A 20,497-nucleotide genomic window follows, 5' to 3' on the forward strand; every position below is an offset into this window, starting at 1 on the left:
TTTATTGAGCATCTACTTACAAGTCACAAATTCATGGGGAAAAATAGCTTCCTAAATTCAACAAGTATAAAGGAGAAAAAGAGGAAACAATAGGGATTAGGATATGAATTAGTTCATAGCGCTATTTAATATATACAAGGCCTTAGATTCAACTCCATGAGGCTCTTTTTTTTTTTAATTTTGTTTAATTTTATTTTATTTTTGGAAAAAGGGGAGAGGAAAAAAAACTGAGGGAAGTAAAAACATGGGGCAAAAAGAAAAGGAACTTCAAGTGAGGGGTTTGAAGAGGAAGCAGCAGCAGCCAGAAGAGAGCAAGCAGTAAAATCCCAAACAAGCATGAGTAGAGGAGTAAACAATTGTTCACTTAAAAAATTCTGACATCCAGGAACAGGGAGATAGCTCAGCAGTTAACAACACTGGCTGCTCTTCCAGAGCACCCAGGTTCAATTCCTATCATACACATGGCAGCTCACAACTGTCTGTTATCTCCAGTCCCAGGGCATCCAACACCCTCACATACATACATGCAGGCAAAACACCAATGAACATAAAATAAAATAAATTATTTAATCTGCAATTAGGCTGAGAACATTGCTCAGTTCATAGAGTGCTTGCCTCACATGCACAATGCCCTGGGTACCATCTGCAGCATTCCATAAATCAGGCTTGATAATGATAGTACATGTCTGGAAGCAGGGGACAGAAGTTCAAGGTCATCATTTGCTACATACCAGGAGAAGAGGACAGGAGAGAGAAGACAGTAGACACTAGGGTTTGAGGAAATCAATCGACTGTTGCTCATCCTCTTTCTGGGTTTCTAATTCTTTGCAAGTATAAAGAAAACTACTCTGGAGACTGAAGAGATGTCTAAACAGTTAAGAGTTATTACTTTTCCTCCAAAGAGCACAAGTTCACTTCCCAGCACCCACATCAGGGGATTCACAACCAACTATGACTCCAGCTCCACAGGATCCAATGCCTTCTTATAGCTCTGTGGGTACCCATTCACACATACACTTATACTTGAATGAAAACTAAAAAGACAACTAGAAGAGGAGGAAAGAAAATACTTGCAGAGGTTGCCACAGTTAAATACTCACAAATTCTGTATCTGTCCACATTCGAAGCCTTTCTACTTCTCCTGATCGACGATTTCGTCGGATATTAATATTATCCATTTCTTGTAATACAGCTTCAGCAGTACTACAGTCACATAATAAAGTGAGTTTAGATAACAGTGGGCACATGTATCATATCAGACACATTAAAGGGATCAACAAAACAGTACTCATCTATCTCTTAATAAGTAAGTGTATATTATCTCAAATGAATAACTTTCATAATCAGAATTCATCAAAACACAATTCCCAATTTATAAAACAAGATGGCCAGGTGTGGTGTAGCACACCTTTAATCCTAGCACACAGGAAGCAGTTATGTGAGTTCAAGACCATCCTGGTCCACATAGTATGAGGTCAGCTAGGACTAAAACAGTGAGATACTGTATTAAAAGGTGAAATTGTTCTGTTAGAGGACAATTCCCAACACCCATATCTGGTAGCTCACAAACACATGTAACCCAAGCCCTCTTATGCCCTTCACTGGCAATGTATATATACATACAAACAAACACAACACACATAAAATACTTTTTTTAAAAAAGAAATGAAAATAATCACTTCAACTTTTATCTATTAAAATTTTTAAATTATAAACCTTTTGTTTATAAGGCTCAAAATAAACATGTTTATTAAAATTTCAAAAGTTTTAATATTTATTTTTAATTTATAAATTTATTGAAATAAATATTCTTTGATAAAATTAATTTAATATTAAAGTTTTAAAACTAGGCCAGGTGTGGTGAATACCATTTGCCACTCAGGAGGCAAAGACAGGTGGATGACTATAAATTCAAGACCAACCTTATCTACATAGTGAGCTTCAGGCCAACCAGGCTACATAGTGAGACCTGTTGCAAAAAAGGAAGGAAGTAGTTGGAGAACAGCTAAGTAGCTGCTCTTCCAAAGGACCTGGGTTCAACTCCCAGCACCCACATGGCAGCTAACAACTACCTGTAATTCCAGTTCCAAAGAATCTGATACCTACACACTAAAGCACATAAATTATTTTTAAAAAAGAAAGAAAACAAAAATACCACCATAATATCATGACAAACAACTATCAGATTCATAGTACTGAGGGGGAAAAAACTGAATCTTTTTTTTTTTTTTAACAACTTCATATTAAAAGAGGATATATATGTAAAAAGTTGGGCCAATAAAATTAATTGAACAGAGATCTTTAAATTAAAGAAAAACACTGATATCTTAATCCAAAATAACTTACTTTTATTTGTTTTGTTTTGTTTGTTTTATTAGGTTTTCTTAGACAGGTTTCACAATATAGCCCAGAAAACTTGCTATGTAGTCCAAACTAGCCTTGAACTTGAGATCTTCTTCTTTGTTTTGTTTGTTTGTTTAGTTGTTGTTTATTTTGTTTGTTTTTCGAGACAGGCTTCTCTGTGTATCAGCCCTGGCTGTCCTGGTACTCACTCTAGAGCAGGCTGGCCTCCAGCTCACAGAGATCCACTGCCTCCCGAGTACTGTGCCATCCTTTGAGGTCTTCTTGACTAAGCCTCCTGCACCACATCTGGCTGTGTTATGCTTCTAACGAATACTTCTATAACATTTAAAGTGTGACTAGATCCTGTTCTATGGCACTTAGTAATAAAACTTATAAACAAAGTTGACATTAACCCCTCTCTCTAGTCCATTATAAGACACAGTAAAACCAAGGAAGATGATATATGTATGGTCTGACTATGCTTCGAAGTTGTAGGACTGAGACCTTAATCTTCAATGCAACAAGGGATCGGACATTAAAAGTTGATAAGAGAGGCCCAACAGATGGTTCAGCAGTTAAGGCACTAACTGCTTTTCCAGGGGACCCAGGTTTGATTCTCAGCACCCACATGGTAGCATACAATTATCCAGAATTGATCCAGCACCCTATTCTGGCCTCCACAGGCACAAGACATATACAGTGCATTTACATTTAGGCAAAACACTCATACACATAAAATTATAAACAGTAATTTGTTCACAGATGTCTGCCCTATGAAGGCACAGGCTGGAGGATATCTGACTTAAGAGGCTAGCCTGGCCTACAAAGCAAGTTCTAGGATGGATGGATGGATGGATGGATGGATGGATGGATGGATGGATGGATGGATGGATGGGCTGGTGGGCAGACAGACAAGACAGTCAGGTTATACAGAGAGACCCTGTCCCCCAAAACCCCCCCCAAAAAAAAAGTTAATTGTACCTAACAAGTAGGGAAGGGCTAAATCAAAACAACTTCGTGATTTCATCTTACCCTAACAAAACAACCAATAACAAATGCTGAAGAAGTGGGGGGGGGGGGAGAACCCTCATTCATTATTGGTGGAACTGCCAGCTGGGATAGCCACTCTAGATAGCAGTGTGTAGAATTATCAAAAAGGCTAAAATAAATCTACCATATCACCCAACTATACCACTCCTTGGCATCCATGTCTGAAGGACCCAACATCCTACCCCAGAGATAATTGCTCAGCCATGTTCATTGCTGCTCTAGTCACAACAGAGAGGAAATAAACAACCTATACATTCTTCAACTGAGGAATGAATGGATAATGAGACTATAATCCATATACACAATGGAATAATATTCAACTATAAATTAAATGTCTTATATTTAGAAAACTGACATTCTGTTATAGTAGCAAAAAAAGGACCTGGAGCCAACAGATAGCCAATCTAGCTTTGATTTGCTTCAGAGTCAGTTAGAGACCCTGTCTCAGAAATTAAGGTATAGAGCAATTGAGGAAAACACTCAGCCAACCTTTCTTCTCCACTGGACTTCCCATTCACATTCAAAAAAATGTGCACATATACACAAACACAACACATGCACACACAGAAATAGCTTAAAACTCAAAAAATTAAATGAAACTGCTTAATGCGTAAACACTCATACCTATTTACTAGTTGATCAAATAATAAACTCTGATTCACACTTTCAAATCTGTTTTTCCTGGACCGACAACTTTTTCTGACTTCCATGTCACCATTTATACATGAAAGGTCGCCATCTCCTTTCTTTTCCCCTCGAAGGGGATGGCTTCGAAGGGCTGCAAGAGAGAGATTTTCATTTCAAAGAGCACAGTACAAAAAAATGAAAATAGGAAAAGAAAAAATTTAAAAGGCTGTAAAAACTGAATATAATCTCTTAAATGGCTTTAATATTAATCAAAATTCTCAATTTTAATATTTTTGCTATGAATAAAATCAAATCATTTCTAGCTCTATACTGAATATACTATTAAATCACTCTAAGGGGTTAGAATGTATATCTCAGAAGTAGGGAATTTTTGGGCCATGCAGGAGATCACAGTTCAATCCCCAATACCATAAAAAGAAGTAATAAAAGCAAAAGTAAATGGCTACACTTTTGTCCACTTTCATGCTTAACCTAACACCACTGTAAGAATTTCAATATTAGCTAATTTCCCAGCAGGATACTTACACAAGCTACTATGTCCGTTTGGTAATGTAGTACCAGGCTGAGAAGTTAACCTAGAATACAAATAAATATATTTAATATATCAATATTTGTTTAAATAAGCAAGAAAATAATAAGGCTGTAATTATCCATCTTTAAAATGTTAACATTTTCCACAAAATAACATCTGATGGGAGATGTAATTTGGATATGTTTCTCATACTGGTTAATGAATAAAGCACTGTTGGCCAATAGGAAAAGAAGATAGGAGGAAATAGGAAGTAGGAAGGAGGAGTCAAGATGGAGAGTCTGGAGAAAGCAGTATGCCGGCCGGCTCCCCGGTAAGAGAAATACATAAATCAGCAGAAATGGGTTAATACTTAAGACAGAGCTAGCCGATAAGAAACAAGTACCTGGCCAATAGCATAATATCAAATACAGAGTCTCTGTGCATTATTTGGGGCTGGAGCGGCAGCAGGACAAGACCAGGCGGTGGGCGGGAAAAAAACCATACTCGTTACAAACATCTTTTACTTTGGTAACATATTAATAAAATATACTAAGAGACATTTCATTATTTCAGGAAAATTTTCAATAACAAATTATAAACTGAATTAACTTTGTTGTCAACTGTACCAATTCAAATCCTATTAAAAGATTAGGGTTAAGCAGCATAAATTTAACCAAGACCATAAGGAGTCAAGGGAACAGATTGCTATAGTCTTCATTGAGAAAATAAATTCCAAGCTATGACAAATATATTCAAACAAACTGTAAGAGAGGAAAGAAATACTTAGATATCAAAACTACTTAATAAAAAATTATGTAAAATATTTAATAAAAATTATGTATCAGGCTATGTTACATCTTTAATCTATTAAAACACACACACACACACACACACACACACACACACACAGACCTATTCCCCCTTCTCTATAGAAAATAAAAAGTCTGTCTTAATATATTCTCAATGGGGTTGGAGAGGTGGCTCAGTGGTTTAGAGCACTGGCTACTCTTCCAGAGGACCTGGGTTCAATTCCCACACATGGTAGTGCACAACTGTCTGTAACTCCAGTTCTAGGGGATCTGCCACCTCCACACCAATGCACATAAAATAAATTTAAATAAATTATTTTTTAAAAATTAATATACTCTCAAAAATAAAATGTTTTCTTTAGCACCTTTAAACATCATATGCATGATACTTCTGGTATACAGGTGTGAGCATAAAGCTGATGAAGTACATGTCTTCTAACATGTTGCTGATACACAATACTTTTCTGGAATGCTCCAAAATCATTCTCAAAATCAACTTAAAACTACAGAAGAATCACTTTTATTAACTCATAAGTACACTTTGGCATTGATCCCAACAAAACATGAACTCAGTTTATTTGCAAATTATCAGTTTATTCACAGGTCTTAGTGCCAAATAAATTTTGGGAAAAAAAAAAGTGAAGCTTTTCTGAACAACACAACATCATTGGGAGAAAAAAGCACAGCTCTATAGGAAACAGAGCTTACTTGGTTCTTTCTTTGTTGCTAATGAAAAAGCTGCTTCCAAAAGAAAGCTGGGGATGTGTTCAGTTTTCAGCATTGCATAACCCCCACCCTCCCTACTCCCACCCCAAACCAAGTACCACCACCTCACCAGGAGGCAGAAGCAAAAGGAAAACAAAAATTTCAAGCAGTCCAAGAGCCTGACAGTAATAATCATTAGCATCATTTCTCTTTACAAAGAAGAGCTGGGCACAGTAATGCACTCTTAGAACCTCAGCACTTGGGAGTCACAAGACGAAGGAAGATCAAGAGTTCAAGGCCAGCCTCAATACATAAGGAGTTCTAGGCTAGCCTGGGTTATATGAGACTCTGTATGAAAAATAAGCCAGGTGGTAGTAGCGCATGCTTTTATTGGATTTCTGTGAACTCAAGACTAGCCTGATCTAGAGAGTGAGTTCTGAGACAGCTAGGGGTGTTACACAAAGAAATTCTATCTATACATACATACATACGTAGTCTAGTGAGGTGGCTCTGTTGATAAAAATCTTTGCCATCAAACAACCTAAGTGTGATCCCCAAGATCTACATGAAGGAAGAGAACAGATTCCTGCAAGTTGTACTTTAACCTCTACATGCCCACTACAGTGCACTCATCCACACACACACACACACACACACACACACACACACACACACACATATATGCACAAATTAAATGTTTAAAACAAGTAGGGCTAAAAAAGAAACTAAGAATGATATTCATGTACATTCAAGACCCATCAAAATCCCTATTCTTTTAGTAATAATAATTTCTAGTTATATTATACATGTTATACATGTCTTTATAAAACAAATACATTTTACAGCATATAAGGAAAATCAAAATTACAGAAAGCTTAAAATAAGTCTAATATAAATTATAAGTGAGTATTTAAAAGAAACTTTCATTTTTCAAGGAAATTAACACCAATATTAGCCCTAAATCACAACAAAATTTAAAAATAGAAAAGAAAAAATAATGAACTCTCCCTTCTCACCTGGCCTGCCCAGTTGGTATGTTCCATTCCTCTCGCTGACCAGTATTTCGTGATTTTGATTTGTCTTTGCAAACAGAATCAGGTTGTTTCAAAGTGCGTTTGGCTGGAGGAGATACGTGGCTATCACTTAAGCTACCGTCAACTTCAGCTTTCTGAAACACAGCAATAAAAATTTATGTATTATTCCTATCAAGAATAATACTTAGATAATGTTCTTTGTTTTAATTAATATAGAGAGAATTTTAACTAGCCTAGACAGTGTTACTGTCTCAAAAATTGGAAAGGAGAAAGGAAATTTTATGACTGCTTGGGGTGTATATTTATCTCTGTAACATCCCCCATGCTCATCTAAATATTCCAGAATACAAATCCCAAAGCAAGGACACTTTACTACCATGGAATCTTCCTTTTTAGGAAATCATAACACAGAGCCAGTCTATTCAAATTTTACCAAGTTTCTCTACAACAATCCTGTCAAGTTCAATATCCTCCCCAGGAGCACAATGCACAGTCAGATCCCCTTTTCCTTCACTTTGCAACAAAGTCTGCCTTTAATTCTCTTTAACAAGCTTGACTATATGAATACAAAGTTCTCAACAAGATGTGGTAGCACATGCCTTTGATCCCAACATGACACAGAGGCAGACTTATCTCTGTGAGTACGAGGCCAGCTTGGAAGTTCCAGGACAGCCAGAACTACACAGAGAAACCCTGTCTCAAAAAACCACACCTGTAATCCTACCTGAAGCAAGAGGATTATCTCAAATGTGAAAACAGCCAGAACTACACAGTTGAGTTCTAGAGCTACACTACTACCCTTCCTTCAAAACCCACAAGAAATAAAGGGGAAGGGAAATGAGGATGAAGGAAAAGGGGGAAGGACAGACAAGTAACAGCTTTCATTTGCTAAGCCAACCCATCAGTCTGGGTCTAGGTTATTTTCCTCATAATCTGACTGAGGCTACACATGTTAGAAGAAATTGTATGGACATTATGCTGTGTACACTGCACTCCCCCTATCCCCATCACTTGACCATAATCACCAGGGCAAGTTGGTTTTCCCCATTTGCTTTACTACATAATATTCTGATAACTTACCCAAAGCTTCCTGTGACAGTTACTTCCCCCCGACCCCCACCAAGGTTTCTCTGTGTAGCCTTGGCTGTCCTGGAACTGGCTCTGTATACCAATCTGGCCTCAGACTCAAAGATCTGACTGCTTCTGCCCCCGCCTCCAACCCAAGTGCTGGATTAAAGGTGGGTTCCATGGAGACCTGGTCTAACAGTGACACTTGTCTACCTGCATCACTCTTTCTACATTTTTAGTTGGCATTTTGCTTTAAGAGGAAATGCCCTCCTTCCCCACTAACTTACTCATCATTTCTATCACATATAGACTCATGGATTCTCTATACTACATAACACTTCATTTTTATTTTGTTGCTCAAGGTTGGCAACAATGGGAGCCCCTTAAAAAGTGATTCCTATAACTTTTGATACACACCATCATTCGACATACTTTTTTACAGAAGAATTCTCAGGACTCATTTTGTGAATTCCCTTTTTGGCTCTACAAATTTCTGCAAGGAATCCTTGTTCCTTTGGTAAAAGATGGTATTTGGAAACCAAGAACTAGGTACTACTAAGTGTACTTGCTTTTACTGGAGTTTAACTGATAGTGAGCCCTCTCAGAAAAGAGAACCAAAAACATTAACCACAAACATATACATATCTATTTCTAAAACCATACATAATAAAAGATATGGGCTTATCCCAACACTGCTAATTCATATCCAACATCTTAAATCCTCCCTGTCTCTTCCCCTTCTACACCTATAAACCCTTCTCAGAAATAAACCTGGCTTCTAATATTATCAATACATTTATTTAATCAGGCATGGTGGCTCATACATGTAATCCCAAAACCTAGGAAACTAAGATAGGAGGATTTCAACCGTGTGTGTGAGTGTGTGTGTGTGTGTGTGTGTGTGTGTGTACAGGCACATGCAAGCATGGTAATATTATATATAATTATATGTAATTATATATACTATATATATTTACATAGTATATAATATATAGTTTTTTAAAGCAGGGATAACAACAACAGTTAGAAATGGTGATATACACCTATATCACCCAGTACTTGAAAGTTGGGCCAGGTGGATCAATAGTTCAAGGCTAGCCTCCTCTGCTACATGAGTTTGGATCTCAACAACAAAAATGGCCCTAGGTTTTATCTGCAACACCACAAAATGAGAAAAAGTTATCATAAGCCATCCTAGATAAGTATTTCAAAGGCATATATAACCAGCAGAAATATGCCTAACATAAAAATATTTAAGAAAATCTAAATCTAGGCATAGGAGGCTGAGGTAGAAGGCTGCTTAACGGGTCAAGGGCAACCTGGGAAACAAGGAGTCCCTCTCTCAAGAAAATTATAATCCTTTAGAAAAATCTAATTGTTTTCTTTTATGCTATATATTTAAGAAAATGAACTAAAACTATCCAGCTCATAAATACACATCTTTACAATTTCCCAAAGCAGGATATCTGTATTACAGTAGTGAAGATATAGTTACTAAGAGCTGACAATGTAGCGCAGTGGTAGTGCCTAGTATCCATGAATTACCACCAAGAAAAAGAAAAATGTTTCTAGAAAATATATGATTAAAGGTGTCCATGTACATTCGAAAGGCATCCATTTAATAGAAAAAGTTTCCCTAGAACCATGCTGGCCTCAAACTCATAGAGATCTGCCTGCCTTTGCCATCCACGTGCTACATTCAATGTGTGCCTGGATGCCATGAACTTTGATTTTCTTTTTTTTTTTTTTTTTTTTTTTTCAACATTTCTCCTTAACCTTTTCTCCCTCCAAACTGTCCCATACACTTCTCCCTGCTTTCCTTCACATTCGTGGCCTCTTTTTTATTACTGAATGTACAATGTTATACATACATACATACATAAATATATACATACACACATACATATATGTATATATATATATATGCATGTATGAGTACTCATACATTCTACTCAGTCCTTGGAAAGTTACTTGTACATATGTTTTCAGAGCTGACCATTTGACACTGGACAACCAATTGGTATGCTCTTCCCTAAGAAGACAGCCCCTCCTGCTTCCAGCTTTCCTCCACTGTGTATATATTTCTTTGTGAAAGACTGAGGATTCTTGGGTTTACCCAGTCCAGTTTCATATGTCTAGTGGGTCATCCTTATTCAGTTCATGTTTGGGCAGTCATTTGGTGAGATTTTATGAGTACAGCTTCTGACTTTACTAGAAGATACAATGTCACAGCAATCTGTCCCCTCTATTCCACAATGTTTCCTTATCCTTAGGTGCAGGAGTGTTTTCTAGATATATCCATTGGGACTTGGCTCCAAGCTGCATGCTTTCAATTGGTTGTGGTTTTCTGTAGCGTTTACTATTTTTAAGGCCATACATATTAATACTGACAACACAAAAAGAAAAGCAATTACAGACTAAACAAAGGAACCAGATATGGTAGCATATGCCTGAAATCCCAACAGCAAGAAAATCACAAACTCAAAGCTAGTCTAGCTACAAAGTGAGACCTTGTCTCAAAAAAAAAAAAAAAAACATTTAGGATGATGCACCTCAGTTGATATTTGAACTGCGTTATTTATCTCATTTACCTCAGGTCCTTAAACTTTTGCATACTAAGCATCGTTTAGAGACCCTTGTTAGACTCACTCCACCTGCAGAGATTCTAGTTCAGCAGGTTATATTATATGATGACTAATACAGGTAAGTTCTGATGCAAGTGGTATTTAGACAGCAGTCTGAGGGAAACTTTTTTTTTTTCCTTTGCATAGCTGTCCTGGAACTCACTCTGTAGACCAGGCTGGCCTCCCTGCCTTTAACCCCATCCTTTAACAGAGTAAATACTAAGGTTTGGAGATAAGTTACCTAGCTAGTCCCTTATCTAGCTAATAAATTACCAAAATAAAGAAAAAAAAAAAAAAAGAAAACACCTAGGAGCCAGTAATGACAGTGAATGGCTTTGACCCCATCATTAAGGAAGCAGGAGAAGGCAAATCTCTATGAGTTGAGGCCAGCCTGGTCTACATAATGAGTTCCAGGAAGCCAGGGCTTTGGTAAAATGTTGCCTCAAAAGACCAAACCTCAACATAAACAGTATTACAAAGAATCCTTCCAAAAGAATCTAATGATTTAGGTAATACAAATAACCAGATGTAAATAGGTACAAAATAATTACTTTACACGGTTTAATTAACTTTAAGGCTTGGGAAAGCTTTTTATCTACAAACCTGATACTAACAATTTACCTTTAATAGGTTGATCATAATGCTCAACCTTAGCTTTTTCATCTTCAAAGCACTTCATTAGCTAATTATAACCTAACCCTTTGAGGGTAGGTGTTACTAGTTTCATGACAAAGATATTTCAGAGAGATTATGCAATCTACCCACAACCATTTAGCAATCTGTCAGAGTAATTAAAATCCATGAGTAGGAAAATTCTTAGACTAAGAAAATAAACTAAACTAACAAACATTTATTGAAAAACTATGTATAGAAGACATCAAAAGGAGTAAAAAAAGACTTACTTGAAAGTAATACCATTCCTCAGGTTGATAAAAAAATCAAAACAATGATATAAATGCTATAATAGCACAAAATTCTCAGAAAATGAGAAATCAGAAATAATATTATTGGAGACAAAAGTCCCACGGTGAGATCATGAAGTCTGTAGGTGTGAGCAGTCTTTTCCAAATTCCTTAATAGAACCACCTTTGGGGAGATGCCTAGCCTAGCATTAGAAAGCTCAAAGCAGTGGATCTTTTTTTTTTTTTTTTTTTTTTTTTTTTCCCTCTTTCTTTCTTTCTTTGTAAAAAGAATGCACAGAGGTAGCAGTTACCATGACTGCAGAAAACAAAACTTGGACTGCTCTTTCTTTACTTGAGGCCACCGTTGACTACCAAGTCCTGAAGCTACAGGCATACAAATGTCCTGAATATTCCTCAAAGATCCACCACCACCCCCCCCCAAAAAAAAAAAAAAAAGCTTACTACATGGTTTCTAAACTATCTTTAAAAAATACAGATAAGCACAGAAAAAAAAAAAAAAAAACATACAAGGAGAAGAGGAGGAAGAGAGGGAGAAAGGGAGAGGCTTTTCTTCTCTTTTGTTGCTGTTGTTTTTGAGGCTGCCCTGAAACTCACTTTGTAGCCTGGGTTAGCCTCAAACTTAAAATCACCCTTACAACAGCCTTTCAAGTGCTGGGATTACAGAAGTAAACTACCACATTGAACTTTCTGCTATATGACTTTACTGATAATGTTTAAAAACATGGAACATACTAGGCACCAGGGTGATACACATCTATAACCCCAGCACCTGGACAACTGAGACAGAAAGACTGCCCAAAGTTCCAGGCTAGCCTAGGCTACTTGAGACCCTGTGTCAAAAATAAAAGGTCATTCTTGAAAAAGGTGTAAGAGGAGAATTTAATAGAAAAAAATAAGATGAGGTGGCACATACTTATTATTCCAACAACTTAGAAGACAGAAGGAAGACAATTGAGGAAGAGTTTGAATCTAATCCAATGGTTCTCAACCTGTGGGTCATGACCACTTTAGCATACCTCTATCTCCAAAAAACTATTTACATTATGTTTTATAACAGTATTAAAATTAGTTATGAAGAAGCAACAAAAATAATTTTATAGTTGGGGGTCACCAAAACATGAGGAACTGTATTAGAAGGTTGAGAATCACTAATCTAACCTGTGCTATGAGGCCTAGTTCCAATTAATTTTTTAAAAAAGTTTCTGAACAGTTGAAAGTTTAGGTGGATTTTGTTTGTTTGGGTGGGTGGGTGGGTGGGTGGGTGGGTGGTTGGTTGGTTGGTTGGTTTTGGTTTTTGCTAGACAGGGTTTCTCTGTGTAACCCAGGATGTCCTGGAACTTGCTCTGTAGACCAGGCTGGCCTTGAACTCAGATCAGAGATTTACCTGCTGCTGCCTCTCCATGCTGGGATTAAAGGTGAATGGCATTGATACCCAGAGGAATTTTTAAATTGTTTTATTGGTTTGGTTGAGACATGGGTTTCTCTATGTATCCCTGACTGGGATTAAAGGCATGTGTTACCATGCCTGGCTATTTTATTTTTTTAATTTTAATCATGTGCATATATGTGTCTCTGGGGCCAAGAAATACTTACAGAAGACAAAAGAGGCCAGAAGACAGTATTAGATCCACTATAACTGGAGTTATAGGTGCTTGTGATCCACCAGCAAGCACTCAACCATTGGGCCATCTTTCCAGTTCCCTGGATGGCATCTTAATTGGGTAGTGGGGACACATCTTCATGCTAGCCAGCTACTCTGAAGGATAAATCCTGAGGAGGACTTGGCCCCTGGCTTCAAGACTAACTTTGCTAACACAGTGAGACTTCCATCTAAAAGATAGTGGGGCTGGACATGGCTCAGAGGTTAAGAAAAGTTGATGAGCCTGATGGTGATGAAACACATCTTTAATCCCAGCACTAAGGGGACAGAGGAAAATGGATCTCTGTGAGTTCCAGGCTAACCTGGTCTACAAAGAGCTGCAGGACAACCACGGCTACACAGTGAAACCTTGTCTCAAAAGACAAAACAAAAATGAAAAAAGAAAAAGAAGTATGCAAAGTATCATCTAAGAAGGAGTCCATTCTCCTCCTTAGGTGAATTATTATGGTGTTAATTCTCTACATAATATATCTACAAATTTACAGTTGGTTTTATCAGGAGAGCAGCATCTAACTATATGCCCAGGCTAGCCTCAAAATTTGCCATTCTCCTGCCCTTACCTCTGGAGCACTGGGATGACATGTGTGCACCACCCCACCCAGCTCTAGGCACATTATTTAGGAAACCCTAAAATCTTCCATTTAAAAATTGCCCCCAAATCTGTAAGCCAACTTGCAAAAGATTATAAAGTACTGGGTAACATGACCCACTGATGGGAGAGGTCATTCTGTATGTTTCTCATACTGGTTAATAATAAAACACTGTTGGCCAATAGGAAAGGAAGATAGGAGGGACTAGAAGACAAGGAGGATATAGGAAGTAGTAAGGAGGAGTCAAGATGGAGAGTCTGGAGAGAGCTGGACGCCAGCCGCCTCCCCGGTAAGAGAAAGCCATATGAAGATACATAGATCAGCAGAAATGGGTTAATAATTAAAGGCAGAGCTAGCCGATAAAAAACAAGTAACCGGGCCAACAGTATTGTATCAAATACAGAGTCTCTGTGTGTTATTTGGGGCTGGCGTGGCAACAGGACAAGACCAGGCGGCGGCAGGCGGAAAAACCCGTACTTGTTACAACCCACCCCCCAATGCTAATAATAAAAACAAGGTGGAGCAATAGAGATGGCTCTTGCAAAGGATTCAGAATCATTTCCCAGCATCCACACAAAGATTCAAAACCATGAGTAACTACAGTTCCAGGGTATGAAATGCCCTCCCTAAGTCCTCCTCAGCTCTCATAGGCACCAGGCACACAAACATACTTGCAGGCACACACTCATGCAAATAAAAAAATTCTAAGTTTATGTTAAAAATTAAACTTAAAAAGAATGATAGCAGTCAAGTGGTGGTGGCACATGCCTTCAATCCCAGCACTCAGGAGGCAGAGGCAGGTAGATCTCTGTGAGTTCAATACTACCCTGGTCTACAAAGTAAGTGGCACAGAGAAACCCTGTCTCAAAATGATGGATGGATGGATGGATGGATGGATGGATGGATGGATGGATGGATGGATGGATGGATGGATGGTAGCTTGGTATGCATGGTGGCTCACATCTGTAAATCCCCACACTCAGAAGACAAGACTACCCTATTTTGAAGCCAGCCTGGGCTACAATGTGAGAATGAAAAACCTAGGATCCAGGTTATCGTAGCACATATCTATATTCTCAGCTTCTTCAGAACTGAAACAGAAAGATCGCTTGAGCCCAGAAATTAAAGAACAGCCTGAACAAAACAACTAGACCCCATGTCAGAAAAAGGAAAGAAAAGAAAATGTGGGGAGGGGGATAGGAAAGTTAAACTATGTGTGTGTATATGCAAGGTCAGAAATAAATAATACCCCTATATCATGGAATAAAAATTAAAAACAATCACTGGGCTGGACGAACAGTTCACTGGGTAAGATTCCTCACTGAAAAAGTATGAGTACCTGAATTCAAATGCCTAGCACCCAAATTAGAAGAAAAAAGTCAGGCACAGCCATATGTATCTGTAATTCCAGCACAGTGGTGGGGTGTAGGGGTAGACACAGGAGCTGTGCTGCAGCTTGTCTACCACCAACCTAGCCAAAAACAGTAAGTCCAGGTTCGGTGAGGACTCCTGTCTCAAAGAAAGAAGTTGGAGAGACAGAGGGCTACACATTGTCCTCGTGTCCTTGTCTGACCTACTCATGTGTACACATGAGCATAGGTACCCATGTACATATGTGCTCTCTCTCTCTCCCTCTCCCTCACACACACAGAATCAGTGGTATGGAATACTTCAGAAAACAACAAGAAGATAGTAAACTCAAAACAAAAAATAGGGGCTAGAAAGATGGCAAGGAGGTTAAAAGCACTGGTCAGTCTTCCAAAGGACCAGGATTCAATTCCTGGCACCAAAATGGCAGCTCACAACTGTCTGTAACTCAGTTCCAGAGGATCTGGCACCCTCATACAAACACACATGCAGGCAAAATGCCAATGCACATAAAAAATAAATAAATAAATCTTTTTTAAAAATTAAAAAAAAATAAAGAAGGTTAGAGCAAAAGATCTTAACTGGCATTTTATTAGTGAAACCAAAATAAAATTAGTATGGGTATAATGAGTTGCATGCTAAATATCTAAATATCAGCAGAAATGTGGGGCTATAGGAACATTTATACACTACTCTTAAACATGGAGACAAAAACAGAAAATCTGGGGTAACCATTTGTAAGTGCATGTATACCCTACTCATTCCTGGGATCTATCTCAAAGCTATTCCCATACCAAATCCACAAGAGGCATTGTACAAAGGTTTTTAACTGCAGCAATACTGAAGCATTTAGAGTATACAGTTAAACACAACAGATACACTCTGCAAAATCATTAGATAGACAGGGACTATATGTATCCACAACCACTCAGAGACTGATAGTAAAAGGTTAAAAACTAAAAAGAGCTCTAAAACTAAATATTATTCATATAAGCTTAATTTAGTACATGCACATAAACAATGTTCAACTGAGTGCTGATGTCACTGACCATTCTTCTTACACAATCACAGATTGTGACTATATAGTAAAGTCAGCATTGTCCTGAGCTAACAAGATCATATGGTCACCCTACCTAGTAAGCACTGTCTTCTGTAACCTAGAAAAACTAGTCTTTATTAAAAAGATAAATACCTTAGCTGGGCGGTGGTGGCACACGCCTTTAGTCCCAGCACTCGGGAGGTAGAGGCAGGCGGATCTCTGTGAGTTCAAGGCCAGCGTGTTTCATACAGTAAGATCCAGGACATCCAGGGCTATAGAGTCAAACTCTCAAAAATAACAATAGTACCAATAATAACATAATTTTTTAAAACCTTACATAAAGTACTTGGGAATTACAATCATTCATCAAGGTGGACACTTATAAACTAATTATACTAAATAGTGAAACGTTGTAAAAATGACTTTACAATTTTTTACATTCTCAATCTTGACTTCTTACTGAAAATTTCTTCTAAAAGTACATAAGGCGTAGATGTTAAAATATTAAAAATCCAAAAATCTAGCCAGAACCAAATATGGTAACCTATATCAACAATCCTAGCACTTATGAGAAGCGGATGTATTGCCCAGTTCAAGTCAAGTCCAGTTTGAGACCTTACACAAAATACTGTCTCAAAAAATGAAATAGAGAAACATTACACAAAGTTATAAAACTGTTTGTGTGTGCATGCATGTGACAGGTGTATTGTGGTCAGAAGACTACCCATTCCATCATTCCAGTTCCAAGGATCAAACTCAGGTCAATCCTAGTGGCTAGTGCCATTATCCAAGGACCATCTCACCAGTCCATCTACTGTTTTTGAACTATATTTTTTCTATACAATTTTGAAGGTAAAATATTTAATAAGTGATTCAATTTTAATTATCTTTACTACTTTTAAAGGAAAAAGAATTGGCTAACAGAAGTTTTGCAAAATATTGACAAGAATTTTAATTTACATCTATTTCTCTGAAATTACATTGCTATAAAAAAAAAAAAAAAAAAAAAAAAAAAAAAACATGATGGCTGACAGACAAGTTTTTAAAATAACCCAAAAATTCAAAGTCCAGGTCCGTCGCTGGCCTTCCCTCTTTCTTTCTGTGCCGATATCACTCCCGCCAACATGGTGAATGTTCCTAAGACCCACCGGACGTTCTGCAAGAAATGTGGCAAGCACCAGCCCCATAAAGTGACGCAGTATAAGAAGGGCAAGGACTCTTTGTATGCCCAGGGAAAGCGGCGTTATGACAGGAAACAGAGTGGATATGGTGGGCAGACTAAGCCCATTTTCCGAAAAAAGGCTAAAACTACAAAGAAGATTGTGCTGAGGCTTGAGTGTGTTAGCCTAACTGCAGATCTAAGTGGATGCTGGCTATTAAGAGATGCAAGCATTTTGAACTGGGAGGTGATAAGAAGAGAAAGGGCCAAGTGATCCAGTTCTAAGCTGATCTTGTTATGAAGACAATAAAAGAAACTCACCTCATTTGATTGTGGTTGGTCTTTTGGGAGGGAATAAACTATGGAAATTCCCTTAAAAAAAAATTCAAAGTCCAAAAATACCAGCCTACTCCATTCATTATCTCTTAAATACTCTAAACTCTTACTGCAAAAACTAGACCACACTGAACTCACTAACCATAATATGCAAAGAAGCTAGGTAGCACATTAGAGTAATTCTAACCACAGGCTTCTATCAAATCTCTAGAATAGTATTCTTTTATGTCATCACCTAAATCTAAATTTGACACAAAAGGAGGAGTCAAAAGATTTTAAAGACATAAAAGGAGTCAAGAATGCATATAAAATTCTGACACAGCCAGGCAGTGGTGGTGCATGCCTTTAATCCCAGCACTCAGGGAGGCAGAGGCAGACAAATCTCTGTGAGTTTGAGACCATCCTGGTCTATAGAGCTAGTTCCAGGACAAGCTCCAACGTTACACTACAGAGAAACCCTGTCTCAAAAAAAAAAAAAATCACAACAGGATGATTAGGCCCCATCCAAAACTCACACAGGAACTGAGTGTAAAAGTGGCAGCTCAAAAAGGCTAATAAGTTATCCAAATAAGTGTAGACAAGAAGGAACCAGATTTCAAAGATGGGCTAATTATATTTTTATAGTATATATTTTCCTCTTTCCCACTAGGCTTTAAAACTGAGGCACAGACTGCTTTGTGATATATCTACTTCATCCCTAGCACTTTGCTGGAGGCTGGGGACTCCAAGTCATATGACACTCAAGGATGATACTGTACAATTCCTGGAAGGGTAACTCACATAGACTATGCTATGAATCAGATCTCAACTTGCAGAACCTGTCAGGCAAGTTGATATATGCTTACCATCAAAGCTCATTGGGGGGCTGAGGTAGTAATTACAAGTTCAAGGACAGCCTAAGCAACACAAAAGACCCTATCTTCTTTGAAGCCACATCTCAACAACAAAGAACATAAGATTCCACCAAAACATTCAGTAGATGGAATCCAGAACTGTAACTGAAGTTTTATCTACATCATTGATTTTGTCAGAACCAATTCATTTTGTTTTCGAATATGCCTATCACATATACATGTAGTCTTTAATGTTTGATGCTAAATTTCTTTTGCCCTCTATTTTTAAAGCCTTAGTTAGCTTCAGAGTTTAATAAAATGGGCCAACCCCTCAATATGCTATTCACTCATCCACTAGCAGATATTTATTGAGCATCTCGTCAGATGTTGGAATAGGTCCTGAACAGAGGAATTAATGGAATTAAGGGGGAAATAAAGATACAGCGTCTGCCCTCGTGATGCTTACAGACAATTCTATCACAAACAGTCTAAGGATACCAGGTTCACTATCTATAATTACAACTACTCAGGGGGCTGAGGCAGGAGTTCAAGACAAACCTAATCAACATAGCAAAATCTCTTGTCAAAGTGAGAGACAAACTAAAGAAAAAACAATTTTTGCTTTTTTGTTTTGGTTTTTTGGTTTGTTTTCAAGATGGTTTATCTGTGTAACAGCAGCTCACACTCAAGAATATTTAAACACTAATACACATTACACACTGTCATTATACATAACATCCTTCAAAAAGCATCTACAATGCAATGTTTTTAAGAGAAGAGCATGTGCTAGTAAACATGTGCAAAATCCTGGGGTCCATCCTCACCACCCCAAAGGAAAACAATCTACCTGTTATCCCCCCCCCCTTGGCTTTTGTTTCATTTTGTTTGTTTTGGGGACAGGGTATCATACTGACTGTCCTCAAATTTATAAGGATCCTGTAGATTCAGCCACCTGATTTTTGGCAGCATAGACCATGCCCTCCATGTCTACTGAGGCTCCCTCCCCCACCTTGGTTTTCCAAGACAGGTTCTCACTGTGCAGCCCCAAATGCTTATAAACTCACTCTGCACCCTAGGCTGGCCTCATACTCTCCACAATCCTTCTGCCTCTGTCTCTCAAGTGCCCAAATTTACAGACATTTATCACCATTGCTAGCTCCGGTTTACACTTCAAGTTAATACATAGCACATACAGTTCAGTTTCCACACCAACTTTGTATTCCCATATAACATTTTATCCAAAATTCATTAAATCTTTCCTCCCAGGTAAGTCATTTTTACACAAAATTCTCCCCAAGAGGGAAAACATAAAACTGTAAAATATTTCTAATGCAAAATCAAACGCCTAGTATCAACAGGTACATTCAAACTTTACTGTGTATTTCCTAAAATGTCCAACAGCTCTGAATACTGTAGCACTTTAAGGTGGCCCTTTAAACAGTATCACTTTCCACTCCAATGTAAACAAGTTGGGCTCCAATAGTCCTCTTAACAAGTGGCAATCCTACCACCTGCCCAGCTGGCTGCCAGAAATCATGATTTATCTATAATGAAGTTTTTAAGAACATCTAGTAAAGGCTCTAAAGACCTATCAAAAGATGTGGTAGAGTATTGGCTTACTCTGGGTTTGATCCTCAGCATCAAAAACAGGAAAAAAAAATACAAAAACAAACAAAAAACAATTAAAACCTTAAGTAGACATTTCCCAACAGACAGACAAATGATATACAGGCATATTGAAATTTTGCTCAATATTACTGCTCCTTAGAAAAATACAAACTGCTGGTGGAACATGCC

General features: G+C 37.8%; 1 protein-coding gene and 1 pseudogene across 3 annotated transcripts in view; one reads left to right on the plus strand and one right to left on the minus strand.

Annotated features, from left to right (window-relative positions):
* Atad2b (ATPase family AAA domain containing 2B) overlaps window positions 1-20,497 on the minus strand; it is a 134,207-nt gene that overhangs the window by 108,916 nt on the left and 4,794 nt on the right. For all 3 annotated transcript variants that reach the window (XM_051181697.1, XM_051181696.1, XM_051181695.1), the window contains exons 2-5: window positions 7,083-7,234; window positions 4,567-4,616; window positions 4,018-4,171; window positions 1,101-1,203 (exon numbers count right to left, since the gene is read on the minus strand). In XM_051181697.1, coding sequence (XP_051037654.1) covers window positions 1,101-1,203; window positions 4,018-4,171; window positions 4,567-4,616; window positions 7,083-7,234 — 459 coding nt within the window. The remainder of the gene's footprint in view (window positions 1-1,100; window positions 1,204-4,017; window positions 4,172-4,566; window positions 4,617-7,082; window positions 7,235-20,497) is intronic.
* LOC127220034 (60S ribosomal protein L36a-like) lies at window positions 17,469-17,887 on the plus strand (annotated as a pseudogene).

Source organism: Phodopus roborovskii, unplaced genomic scaffold (assembly GCF_943737965.1).
Source record: "Phodopus roborovskii unplaced genomic scaffold, PHOROB, whole genome shotgun sequence".
Lineage (NCBI taxonomy): Eukaryota > Metazoa > Chordata > Mammalia > Rodentia > Cricetidae > Phodopus > Phodopus roborovskii.